This window comes from Anabrus simplex, chromosome 8 (genome assembly GCF_040414725.1).
Source record: "Anabrus simplex isolate iqAnaSimp1 chromosome 8, ASM4041472v1, whole genome shotgun sequence".
Lineage (NCBI taxonomy): Eukaryota > Metazoa > Arthropoda > Insecta > Orthoptera > Tettigoniidae > Anabrus > Anabrus simplex.
In genome coordinates, this window is record NC_090272.1 from 148,422,648 (window position 1) to 148,437,613 (window position 14,966).

General features: G+C 36.4%; 1 protein-coding gene across 1 annotated transcript in view; it reads left to right on the forward strand.

Annotated features, from left to right (window-relative positions):
- Window positions 1-14,966, forward strand: part of sp3 (spermathreecae) — a 338,003-nt gene that overhangs the window by 169,764 nt on the left and 153,273 nt on the right. The window contains exon 10 of the mRNA XM_068228860.1: window positions 3,867-4,085. Within this exon, the coding sequence (XP_068084961.1) occupies window positions 3,867-4,085 (219 nt within the window). The remainder of the gene's footprint in view (window positions 1-3,866; window positions 4,086-14,966) is intronic.

The following is a 14,966-nucleotide window of genomic DNA, read 5'->3' on the forward strand; positions in this document are numbered from 1 at the left end:
TCAGTTTTAGTGCAACTATTTTATTACTTTTGCTGTCTGGCTTCATGGCTAAATGGCTAGCACATTGACATTTGGTCACAGGGGTCCCGAGTTCCATTTCCGGCAGGGTCAGGAATTGTAACCATCATTGGTTATTTCTGCTGGCACGGGGGCTGGGTGTATGTGTCACCTTCTTCATCATTTCATCCTCCTCACGATGTGCAGGTTCCTGCACCTGGCGAGCTGAACATGTCCTCGGACACTCCTGGCACTAAAAGCCACACGCCATTTCATTTCGTTACCTTTGCTCGTGTGTTATTACTACGGTTTGGAAGTTTATGTCCTAAAAAAAGTGCAAAATATGCAAGCAAATATGCCCCCAAAACTAGCTAAATATGACTGACAAAAGGTAAATATGACTCAAGGAATGTAGTGATAGGTAGCAAATGTGAGAATATTATTAACATTAAACATCTTAATACTAAAAAGTGATTGGTGGTAATAAAGCAGACAGAGCTACAGTACATTAAAACTTTCAGTATGCATTTATGTTTTCCTGTCGCTACCTTAACTTCAGACGCTTTACAAAAAGGAATTGCTCCATCAGTAGACCTACTGAAGATCTCTTCACCAAACTCTTTCACATAAATCTTAATTTTACATATTCACTGCACTTCAAGTTAGGTATGATATGATTCACTTTAGTACTTTAAGTGTGATAAATCTGTTGAAATTTGTTGGTGTTGAAAGGGGAAGAGGCCTTTGTACTGGTGGTGTCAAGGATGTGCTAGGCGAGAGAAAACATGGAATTTCCTTGTTTGCTAATTACTTTGCAGCTAAATATATCTACTGAAGTGACATCCTCTTCAATGAGATGTCTGCACAGCAGCTCTTTCCCGGAATCAGGTCTTATAAACCTGCTACTTGTCTATTCTGGGAAAAGAAAGAAAATATGTCTACTACAGTATTTGGAAATCCTGTGTTCAAAACTATACGTAGATAACATGTACTAAAAAAAAAAAAAAAAAAAGCCTCAATTTAAGCAAAAGTGTTCAAAATACTGTATAACCAAATATGTCCTTACACAATTAAAATCATCAAAATATGACCAAAACAATGAATGCCAAAATATGCATATATAAGCAACATAAAATTGCATTAAACAGGTTCAGGGACCCATCATCACACTTATTTTTCAGATTTCTGGTAAAATAAGCTCAGGAAAGAAGAAAAAAGACCTTAACATCTGAACTTTAGTTATCATTGTCATAATCATGAATACTGTCCTTGTACTTGTTTTAAACTCAAGTATTTTTCTTCTTCCTTGCCCTTTTCCCATGTTAATGGGTTTGACACGTCTTATGGGTTTGGTCCAGTTTTATGGCCAGATGCCCTTCCTGACACCAACCCTATGTCGAAGGATGTATTCACTATTATGTGTTTCTGTGGTGGTTAGGAATGTCGTGTGTTGCATGTAGATCAGGGCCTCTCAGGGTGCATTACTTGGTTGACCAGAGTGCAGACCCCCCACTCCTCGATTTGGAGCAATACCACTGTCTCTCTCTTTCCCCACACCTGTCTCACTCGCTCCCCCTGTCTCCTTCTTCCTCACTTGCTCCGTAGCACTCCAGATCCAAGCTGAGTTGAGCCGAGCTTAGCCGAGTAGCCCAGAAATGAAGCGTTGGTCTGAGCCGAGCTGAGCGAGACCGATGCACTGTGCACAGGAACTCTTCGCCGCTGTTTGCACGCGTGAGATTTTGGGCGCTTGAGAGGCCGTGATGTAGATGAAGAGAAGTGTGTTAAGACAAACACAAATACCCAGTCCACAAGCTAGATAAATTAACCACACATAGTTAAAATCCTCAGCCTGGCTGCGAATTGAACCTGGGGTGATCTGAACTGATTACCAATATACTGACCATTCAGCCAAGGAGTTAAGCATTTTAAATTCCAGTCTATTGAATTATTTTTTTCCACCTTGTTAATTGTGTTTATTGTTCTCTTTGATGTCATGTCATGATATCTGCAAGCACCACGTGGGTATCCTCAGAAAGCCCTAAGAATATCTACAAATTTCTTTCTGATTCTTGAATTCTATGGGCATGATAGTTCAGTGACATTGTTTCTGACTTCTCACCAAAAGTGCTGTAAATTGAATCTTGACTAGTGCGTGTGGGATTTGTAGATGTTAAATTAACTTGCATTCCTTCCTTTCTCCTCCACTTCAAGATAAACATTGCTGCTGCCACCACAGAGGTGGGCTGAGCACTATTAACATGATCATCTCATCCTTTATGCATGGCACGCCCATTATTTTTTGGATTCTTTAATTTCTGAGCTTATCCATCTGTATAATTCCCAGGGACCATCTAAACATTTTCATCTTCATAACATGCGTTCTGTCCGTATGGTCTTAGTTGTTGGCCATCGTTCAGTTATATACATTGTCATGGATCTGAGGTATCCCACCTTGTACCTGACCCTTCTGATGTCTTTGTACAGTAGTTCCACCCACTGGATTAGATCTTTTGAAACTTTGTTTCTTATGGGGAGTACTTTCAGCATAATTCTGTCAAATGTCTTTTTAAGGTTTAAAAAACCTATGAAATATTTCTGTTCTTTCCTCTGTATTTTTCTGGCAACATTTTGTTGCATAGACTGCTTCCACTGACTGATAAATCCAGTTTGGTTTGTTGATGCACAAGTGATTCCATACCAATGGGATATTTTCTCAGGCACAATTCCGTTTAGCAAAACAGTGAGTCATTCAACTGCACATGGCTGAAACTGGGATTTTCCATATATTGGCCAGTACATCGTCTGGTCCTGTGGAGTTTATATTTTTCATGTTCTTCAAGACTTCTTGCTTTTTTGTCTCATTGATTGGCTCCTATGTTCTATAATCTTTCCATTTTAAGTGTAAAGATGTCTCTCTGATCATATATATATTTCTGTCATTATTCTTAACAATTTGATAGTGCAAGATTTCCTTGTATTTCTATTTCAAAATTTTGCTAATCTGCAAATTACCTTTTCACCATCTTTTACATGAAAGCTGAGTGGCATCACTTGCTTCTCTCCAAAGTGATTACAGTTCGAATCCTGACCAATGCATATGAGATTTTTGAAATGAGAAGTTACATTCCTGTTGTTCAGATTCCATGTAAAACTGGTGGTCCCCAGCTATGATCACAAAATTAATAGTAATGGAAAATTATAAGCTTGTTTTTGTTTTTTCTTTTACCATCTTTGTGTGTAGGGTGTGTGATTTTGTGTCTGTTCCTTTCTATACTTGGTCAAAATGTCCTATAATCTCCCACCTCTTCTTCCTTCTTCCTTTCGCATATCTGAATGTCATTATAATAATTCCTTACACCTCCAATGCTTTCCTACTTACTGACTGCCAGTTCTGTTTTTCAGTTCTCCAAAAGCTTCGTTAATATCCCTAGACTGAATCACTTGTGAGAAATCCATGTTTTTTTTTTTTTTTTGTTTTTGTTTTAGAGTAATATCCTGCTTATGGCAAAGTCTACAAACTCCTGAATATTAACCAATGTAGTTCAAAGTTACATTTTTGTTAGTACCATTACTTGAAGAGTTGAATTTACAGTACTACTATTGAATTGCTTGATTTAAGTTGCCAAGCTTTGTTTGTCCTGATAATTTTGTAGACTTTTCTTGGACATAATTGTATTTTTGTTCTATTAGAAGTAAATATAGTGGATATACTATAATATTATTGTTTGATGATCAAGTTTTCAGGTAATGACTATGAGAACCATTCAACTTTAAACATTTCTTTACATCATCTTCAGTTTCTAAATACAGAAATGAGTAAGATAATATTTGCAATCGTACTACCGTATTATGTGGGATATTTTCAACAGATATTTTTTTGGTCACTTCGTGGATTCGTTTCGTCAGGCTGGTATCGACGTAATGCAAGGTCACGATGTGGATGAAGATGATCTGGAAAACTGTTCTTGTGAACTACTGACTGCAGTTAACATAGCCCATACTATGGTCCCCTCTGTACCTATGGTCACATCTGAACTAGCTCTCGAGCCAGAGATTCGGTTCATCACTGCTATGTACCACATTGCAAGGTGCGTCACAAGCTATGATGACAACCAAATTTCTTATCTTCTCCTTTTTTTTTGTTTGTGGAGAAAACGGTAATTACGTTTCATTATAGTCTTTATTCAAGTTTTTCCCAAATGGCAAGGAAAGGGATTACATGAAATATTTAGCTGTTAATACTCTTTTAGGAAGGAGGATAATGTGTCCTTTGTGATAAAATTGAATGAATGAACATTTAAAAATGTTTAAACCACAATTGTGCTGTTAAGTGGAAAGAAAGTTTGAAGAAAGGATACAGTCTATTTGAGTACAAAAAAGCAAATTATATTATTGCTTACTGACATTTTCTGCTTTGAATTTAAAGTTTGAATTTTGCCTAAGATCCATGGTTAGAATCCTGATCGTGGCAACTCTGGCAAATATTTCTCAGCAAGGTTTTCATGCGTTACTGTAGGTGAATATAAGATCATGTTTAGAGCAAAGTCTGGAGGCAGCTGTCTATTTTCCAGCTTTTTTATATACAGGTATTGTATTAGATATATTTTAATTCTGTATACTGATCAAGGATCAAACTTCCTAAAATGATACACTACTGTTTAGTTATATAGGGTATGTGATCTATTTATCAAAAAGGGAGAAACAGATTATTCTTTCACTGTGAACATGCTTTCTGACAGCAGTGACAGAATGTCAGGATTATCGTTTTATACAAGATGGAACACGATCACCTCAGGTAGAATCAATAGCTTACTTGTATGGCAACTGTTGTGATTTTATTCATCCTTATTTAAGGTTATCCTGTTGTCTGGATTTAAATCTGTGGAGTAATTTGTCTGGAGTTGACTTGAGATTATGAACATCATAAGTAGTGAATATGTGATTGAATCAGTTACTAGATGCTAGAGTTATGTATGCATGCAGATGACATTATTGAACCATACATGTAAACTTTTGTTATTTAAACATGTCTTCCTGAGAGTTATCTTAAATTCTTTTACCTATCATAGGTGCTTACATTTACATTAAAATTATTTTATCATAATTAAAAGTATTTTACCATCCCTCTGAAAGAAAATTGTTAGTACATCTTCATTCAGTGAAACAGAAAAGGAAAGTTATGATATAAAACATATTAACCGAGTTAAATTTAGGAAGTTAGGTATTTATTTGTCTTGTTTTATATGGTGGGACTCAGGCTATGAAGCCTGCTATTCTGTCCAACCATACATACACCTTCATGAAGAGTTATGTATGCATGCAGATGACATTATTGAACCATACACCTACATGAAGACGCTGCTTATTATAATCACTCTCGGACAAAGATGATTTGATAACATTAACCGATTGATAACAGTAGCCGAAAAATAAAAAAAATTGATCAGTAGCTTCCTGTATTTATTCATAACCTACATGCACTACAATGAAATACTGATTCATAACCTACATGCACTGCAATGCAACAGATATAGGTACACAGCACTGCAATACAATTAACTGTTTTCAGCTATGTAAAATAGTCTCTAATTGTTGTTTCCTTCTGGTTGTCCCTCAAAAGTCCATTAATGAATCTTTCATATTCATCACCATTTCATCCTCATCACGATGTGCAGGTTCATAATGTTATTGGAAGTCCACTGACCTACGCTGAACACCTCGTCGAAGATATCTAATGAATGTCACATTTCAGCATTCGTTGGTGTTGGCGAAGTTCGGCAATATCGTCATCATCAGCATCGCTATCTTCTGCTCCGTGCTCTTTAGCTGTCATATCTAATTCTGTGGAAATAACTGCCTCACATGTCGTCTTCTGTCTGTTTCACATCAGTAATGATGCCCTCATCAATTTTCATCCATTCCTGAAATTCATGTTCCATTAAGCCTGTTGGACAAATTTCAACATTCTCCTCTCCTTCTGGTAACTCTCTTGTATGCACTCTACTCGCATACTTGAGGACGAAATCCTTGAAAGCAAATGTGATAACATAAAACGAATTCATGAAGACAATAAACGGAAGATATTCGATGTTTCAGTATTTGTCCGTACAGGACTTCATAAAAGTGATTATATAATACGGTTGATAACATTACCCATGATTACAATAAACGGCGTCCACTGTGTATACACTAAATTATCTACAATTTAATATCTTAAGGTATCAGTTAAATGTTTTAATTAACCTAATAACTTAGCTATGATCTAATCCTACTATGTTATGAATACTTATTATTTATTAACCAGGTTCGACAGATAATGTATATTAGAAGTTATTGATTACAGTAGTTGTTAAGATTTAAACATTAGGAATAACCCTATCTGGTTGTAGCATTTGAGTGCTAGTCATAGGGGCTAGTAAAAATAAACCTGGTGACTGATAAAATCAAACTTTTTATTAGTCATCCTTGAAATTGTTTCCCATGGTTTTTCTATTTTAGTTCCAGGCAAACTGTCCCTTTCTCAGGAAGCATAGCCACCTTTTTCTTAATCCTAGATCTAGGTTGTTTCATATTCATGTACTTACATATTCACATTCACTACAGTAACAAAGGTTTTCAAGTTGATTTATTGCTTACATTACATAGCCATTTCTTGTAATGAACACAAACTTTCAGTTTCACTCTTTAAGAGAACAGCATAATTGCATTGGCTTATTATGACAAGGGAAACAATTTTTGAAGGAAAATAACATAACTCCATCCTTTTATTCACTGTGTAGATATGCAAGTAAGAAAAGGTTCAGAATGAAGCTGTTAATGTTGTGATTTGAGGCATAAACGTCTTAACTGGAGGGGTAGGAAGGAGGCTGGATACTGTGGAGGTATGTCATTAAGGAAAATTGAATTTCCTATTTTTAGAGACCACATCAAGTAAAAAAGATGATGCATCATTTTTACATTGAATTTTCATCAGTAGATATAAGATGTAAGAGAACACCAACTGCAACACCATTATGTCTAGTGACTTATCCACTTGCAGTAATATATGATTCCTACTATCCACCAGCTTGTCTGGCTAATGTTGATCCAGTCTGTCTTACTCTTCAGTGATGGTAGTTTTGTAGGTCTTCAGATCGTATGATCTGTCTAAACATTTAAAAAGAAAGTACATGATATAGGCTTTTGGGCTTATGCCGTGTCAAGAAAATAAGGTGAAATTAAGTTTCGCAGAGAACTGTGTTCTGCATCATCAGAAGAAAATCTTGACTGTCCTTGAGAAAGGCTTCTTAAACAATGAGCTTTGAATTTAGACGTTATAATAGAAGTGGAAATGGTATGTTCATTCGTCACCAGATGGCTCCCCGGACGCGGTACAGCGCTAGTGTTCAAAGCAGAAGCTGACGGAACCATCACAATCAGTCTAAGAGGGTCACATAACATGTGTACGTAACATATGACATTGACAGGTGTATGATATTGACACAAGCCTGGAATGAAACATCTGGCGATGAGGCACGTACGAATTTGGAAAACACAGAGATGAAATAACAATAGTGAAGGGACAGGGAAGGAAACTACCTATGTAAATCCTTAATGGCTGACAACCAGGTATTGATAGCCAGTGTCCCTGTTGAAATTGTTAGGATTTCTACGTATTACACAGGAAGCTGTGGAAAGACGTAGAAACCTCATTGTAATTGAAATTAACTTTCAACCTATTGATTCGTGTTCTGTACATATAGTATGTGTTGAAGAGATGTTAAGTACAGCAACCAACACAAAATTGGGAGGTTGTGGGTTTGGAACCCATTGGTGTCAGATTGGCCATTTTTGTTTTGTACTTAACATCTCTAACTGACACCGTCCTCAAGGTTACCAAACCAGCCCTTTGGACGATGGGCAGGAAAACCTTACACCCCTAGGAGGAATGTTCCCAGGTGAGAAGGTTGGTAGTGCATTCGCCCCCGAAGGGAGATAAAACAAATACAAGAAAGAGCGAGAGAAAACACAGTCAAAACCAACATAATACATTTAAAAATAACCCAAAAGGAGAAAATTGCACACTTACCGGAAGCAAAGAAGGAAAACGGCTTAAGGCCGTGGTTACAGTTACCAAAAGAGACAGTGGCAGTGCTCCATTGAAAACGGTGAATGAAAAACACCACCTTGGTGACATAAAATAATTTTAATTGGTACTGAATGAGATGTAACAACTACAAGAAAAAAAAGGGAACCCAAATTGGAGTCAAATTTGAGTGAAACCTAGGATTAATTCAGCAGAGGAAAAATGATTGCCAGAAAATAAATTCGATACCATGTTGAATATTTTGATATCGATTAATCCATAATTAATAAAAGATTTGCAACCAGTAAGTGAGAAAAAAATTGTTGATATTCATTAACTCATTAAAGAAAAGGGAAATAGATTGATATTCATTTAACTGATAATAAATAAATAATTTGCAAGCAATAAATTAGGGGGAAAAAAAAGAAAATGTTGACCTCCATACCTTTCTACCAGAAGTACTAATAGCTAATATAAAATGTGATCAATCACCAGAATAAAATAAACCAAGCAAACTTTTAGTTTCAGTAAACAAGATAACAGTTCAGTTAGATGCTAAGGAGATCATTTCGTCTCTGTCACCTCGAGTAATTAACACCATTACCACCAAGGGGCTGTTCCCAAGATAAGTAATAATTTAACGGAGAAGTTTACACACATGCCGCAACCAAACCAAAAATAATTCATACTTAAAAAGGGTGGCAAAAATAAATTAACAAAAATCAAAATATAGTCAACAATATACACCAAACCAAAAATATTAACAGAGAACAACGCAAAGCATGCGTATCGGTTCACTCAATCCAATTCCCAACAACAATCCAATTAACATCCCATTGCTAAGGTAACCGAAAACAACGCAAAGCCTCCTTCCTGAGTGAGGAGGAAAATAAACAGCAGCAAGGAAAAATAACCCAAAAACCCCAGGAGAAAAGAAAACATACCAAACAGAGCAGAAAAGTACACAGAATAACGAACAGGAAACCCCAGAAAGAAAAGTTGATAAGTCCAATACCTTGGAAAAGCCACCTTGGTTCACACGAAAATATTACAATACTGGCCAGAAATGAACATTATTAAATTTAAAATTAAATTTTCGAAACCAGTCCACCATGCATTTTCCACGCTCCGAAGAATAATTGGTTAGAAGAATCCATCTTTTGAAACACACTAGCTCACACGACACCAAGTCCGAATTCGATGATATTATTATTATTATTATTATTATTATTATTATTATTATTATTATTATTATTATTATTATTATTATTATTATTATTATTATTATTATGCTCATCCAGATGAAAGTACTTCAAACTTTTCTTCACGGGGTATGAGAAAATAATAGCACAGGTACATACCTTTTTCAGACACTACACTTTAGAAAATCCAAACTGGGTCATTGTTGATAGTGTTCACCACGAGGCAACTGAACTTAATCTCGCCATGAAGAATCCGGAAGAAGCTTTCACCAAAAATGAGTTTTGCTGAAAATGGTAGAAGGTCAACCACAAGCTTGATGGGGAAACATCCCCGTTTAAGGGAAATTCACCCAGGTTTTAGTGTAAAATACCACGCCATTGCGTAGCAAACGTTCCCACTGCTACACATCATGGCTCCTCGTTCAGAACTGACGCATTGGCACGCGGGCTCAGAGCAGTCATGCTAGGCAGCTCCCCGCCCATGCGCAGCTAAGCGGAGACATTGCACTAAATCAGTACAGGAGCGAACACCGCATTACGTAAAATAGTTAAAGTACATTGGCATAAAGCCATTTGACACTAATTTCTATAATTATAACATCAATCCAAAAGGTTGTTGGGGAGGCTCAATACTGTCACACATCTCTTCCATATATATGGAACATGACCTGGTAGGCTGAAAGTCAATTTCAATGCCAGTGATGTACTTTAACCATGGATCAGAATATGTTGTTCCATATTGAGGAACATGAACTTGCCATGAATTTTTAAGAAAACCTCTACTTTTCTGAACTCACTTCAAAAAATCAAAATCTCTTTATTTACAAATGAGGTGTCTACCTCGGTGGCAAATGGTACACTAAAATACATTATTGTCAAGCACTAAATTTTAAATTAACAAGAGAAGGAGAACATTTTCCTAGAATACATTATTATACAATTTACGCTAACAATTTTTTCTATTAAACACACAGCTCATCCTTAATAAATTTATATTGTTTACAAAATTTTACTTATAATATCTCTTGTACTTACAAACATATTCAACTCATATACAGTATGTGGAATTACTTCAAATAATACTATAAAACTGGTATAAGATTAAAATTTACAATGCATTTATTTAATTATTTATTTCTTACCCATTTTGGAACCTAAGTAGCATAACTACCTGCTGTGTCTTAATCAGAGCCCCTTTTTCCGCCACTTTTCAGAGTTCCTGAAGGGCCTTCACAACTACCGTAGCGGTCCCAGGGCCCTCGAAGTCCCCACTGTACTTCACCCCTACAGGCAGTCCCCTACTTCGGCTGTCCAAACTCCATAGACCAGGGGATGAAATTAATTTATTCACACACATTTTTTTATTTACAATAACCTGCACTGGTCGAATGCCTTCTAACAATTCATTTATTTTCTCTTGCTGGTTATTTCTTCTTGAATATCTGTACAGATTTTGGAAAAGGATCAAACACTACCCCTGGTAAATTGTTCCACTCCTTCACGCCCTTCCCAATGAATGAAAATTTACCCCAATCGCTTCTGCTAAAATTTCTTCTAATTTTATACTTGTAGTCAGTTCTGCCGATATAATTATTTTCCAACTGAAGCCTCTCACGGATTTCTCTCCATGCTTCTTCTCCTGTATAGGCTCTACATAATCCTGCAAGTCTAGTTTTCTCCCTTCTCTTACTTAAAGTTTCCCACCCAAGCTCCTCTAACATTTCTGATAAACTACTTTTTCTCCTGAAATCCCATGTTACAAATCTTGCTGCTTTCCTCTGCACACTATCGATTTCTTTTATTAGGTATTCTTGGTGAGGATTCCAAACACTGTTTGCATATTCCAATAATGGACGAGCCATACTTAAGTAACTTTTTTCTTTTAATTCTTTGTTGCATCCTTCAAGTAGTCCCATCATGACATGTAACGATCTGTATGCTTTCCCAACAATGTCATCAACATGACCCTTCCAGTGCAAATTACTTTCAAATCTCACACCTAAGTATTTGCACTTACCATCTTTTGGGATAACTACCTTATCCAAAGTATATTCACATTCAGTTTTAAAGCTCCTGTTTGTAAATGTTGTAACAGTTGATTTGCCTCCGTTAACCTTCATATTACAGTATTTTCTTCAACCCATTCTTTGATACTCTCAAGGTCCCTTTGAAATTCTGAACAATCCTCAATGTTATTTATTTCCCTATAAACAATTATGTCATCTGCATACAATCTTATTTTTGATTTTATATTGTTCCCTAAATCATTTGCGTATATTAAGAAAAGTAACGGAGCGATTATACTACCCTGTGCAATTTCCTTCCAAACTTTCTCTTCCTGTGATATATTATTTCCTACTTTGACTTTCTGAACCCTTAAATTTAGAAATGTTTTTATCCAACGTATAACCCGTAACGTCCAATCCTATTCCCTCCAATTTCTTTAATAATATTCCGTGTTCCACTCTATCAAAGGCTTTGGAAAGATCTATGGCTATGCAATCTAACTGGCCTCCTGAATCCAACTGATCTGATATGTCCTGCTGAAATCCCACCAGTTGTGCCTCACAAGAAAATTTCTTTCTAAATCCATGCTGGCTCCTCATGAACCAATTTTTATCATCACATATACCTCTGATGTACTTTGCTATTAAACTCTCCGGTATTTTACAAACTATACTGGTCACGCTGATTGGTCTGTAGTTCTCTGGTTTCCTTTTATCACCCTTTCCTTTATAAACTGGTATTATTATAGATTCCTTCCATTCCTTTGGTATTACACTATTATTTATGACATAGTCAAAGAGAAATTTTAAATAAGGCACTATGTACCACCCCATTGTCTTTAATACCTCCCCAGTAATTTGATCACTTCCTGCTGCTTTTCCTTGCTGAAGCAGTTGGATTTCTCTGAAAATATCTTCATTTGTGAATGAGAAGCTTCTTGTTTCCCTATGTGTCTCTCCCTCTCTATCTTCTGTTACGGTTTCCAACTCCTGACAATCTCCTATTGAATCTCTGAATTCCCTACTAAATATATTAGCTTTCTCAGTATCTGTTAAATAGTGTTCACCCCCTTCTCCCACTGTTATAGGAATTTGGATTCCTTTTCCTGTTTGATTCCTAATATATGAATACAGCTTTTTCCATTTCCCTTTGTGGTCATTACCCTCTTGAAATATGTCGTTCATATAATTCTCTTTTACTTCCTTTTTCACTCTATTAATTTCCCTCATTAGCTGTTTTCTAGTTTCTCTATTCTCCCTACCCTCTTTGATTTTCCTGTTTACTATTCTACATTTTCTTTTTAATCATCTTATTTCCCTTGTATAATAAACAGGGTCTGAGGTCTTTTTACCCTTCTTAACAGGTACAAATCTCTTCTCTCCTTCCCAAATGATTCCTTTAAATTTAGCCCAAAGTGTATCCACATTACTCCCTTCACTTATCCAACAACTGAATTGTGATTTAAGGTAAGTCCCAAATTCATCAACTTTAGTTTTTCTGTATAATTTCTTGTCTTGTGTGATCCTCTTATTAAGCTTTTTTGGTACGAGTCCTACATCCATTATTACAGCATTATGGTCACCTATTCCTTCAGTTACCTCAGTTTTATCAACAATTTCCCATGGTTTAACCAAGAATACATCTAGCAAGTTATTGAGACGAGTCGGTTCTTGTTCTACTTGTGTAAATCCTCCCTCCCGAATTAACTTATTTGCCAGTTTCTGTTCATGGGCTTCACTTGCAGCTCCATTCCATTCAACTTCAGGCCAGTTTAGATCTCCCCCAATTATTACCATTTCATTATTATTGTTTTTACTAGTATAATCTATTATTTCCTCAAATATTTCCATGTCTCTTTCCTCTCTTCCAGGCCTATATGATCCTATAATTCCTACCCCCTTCATATTATCACAAACTAACTTTATCCCTAATATTTCATCTCTTTCATCGGTAAATCATTCATGTGAACAATAAGTTTCCTTCACCAGAATAAACACTCCCCTCCCATTTTATCTCCTCATTCTCTACGATAGACTGTATACCCTTCTGGAAATACTTCTCTATTACCCACCCTGTCTCTCAACCACAATTCCACTCCTATCACCACATCAGTTTCATAAGATTCAATCAATGTACTAAATTTTAATTGTTTATTTACTACACTCTAACAGTTTACCAAGAGCAATCTCAGACCCCCTTCCTCCCTAAAACTTGACTGTTGAATTGGGTAGCATTTCACTCATGAGTTGAAAACTTCCCTGGAACCCAGATCCTTGTACATAGATCTTGATTTAAGGATCTGGGTTTTCTGGAAAGTTTCCCTGTAAGTGCCAGTTTAGTGGTATAAGTTTTCTGAAGTGCAGATTAGTTTGTAAATCTCTGTTGATAATTGTAGCAATTTGTCTACAGAGTATTGCTTTTCCATTACCATTCAGATGTAACCCTGAGAATCTCCTAAATGACTGACAACTTTTACAAATATTATAAATCTGGATTTAACTTGAAAAATCTGAAAATTAATATTCATTATATAAAATACACACTCGTCGAACCTTGTACTCACACTTACTTGTTACCTGCTTACTTACACATACGTTATTTAAAGGGCGCCAGCTGTCACTCAGTACAGCAATAATAGAATGAGACTCTTGACCATCTCTAAGGTGTGGGGTAATAAGCTTACTTTTGACAACATACCATATAAGTTCTGGGAAAAGGAGATTGGCGTTCGGTTTCCCCATTAATTTTGAGGTTAAGATATTTTACTGTCAATGAAATGAAACTATGAATTCGTTTGATAGAACAATATATATTCTTTAAATAATATATCAAAAAATAGTGAGTCTTGTTGCGATAAAACAGATGAAAATATGAAATTATGACATTGCAACTGACAGAAACTAGGCATGAATTTGAATTCTTCTTGACCGGACATTTAACAATTTATACGAAATATTTCCCTCACTGATTCACTTGACTGTACCTTCAACACTTTGAGTGTAATTACGACGTGATCCATTGCTCTGGTGTTTACTGTAGATGTGTCACGCCTAACGTGGTGATACATCCTTGAGACTGCTTCTTCTCCATATCATCTGACTTCTTTGTAAGTCAATATGGTATGACCTCTTGGCAGGTCCAGGGTTGCCCTCTCTGACTCCTTGGTAAGCCTTGCGTCCGCGTCTTCCACTAAGTGACGGACCAACCATTTGGTCTCACTCTCTCAATGACCAATAATGGCTCACTGAGTCTTCACCATCTCTCGTTCACACTGGTTGGCTGACCACTTAAGGCCTCTTGATCTAGTAGACTACTTCACTGTACTGCATCCGTATAAGTAATGACTGACGCTACAATGTGCATCCACCTTATATAGACGTAGGTTGACACAACTACGTAATCTCCAGAAATAACAATGACATACTCCCACCTACGCGACAGATATTACACACAGTGGTGAAATAGCCGCCGGCTCTAACTCGCTGAGCGCATATTCTAAATAAATACAATGACATAGCCATGGAGTAGCGATGACTTGGCAGAATCGCCAGTGGTGTCGCAATATAACAACGTCACTTCCAATCTCTGATGTATACAACAATTCTCACTGTACAGGTGTTTAATGATAATCTACACATACGTATATATGCATACATCTAAGTGCAATCTTGCAAGCAACAGGCAATTGCAAAATT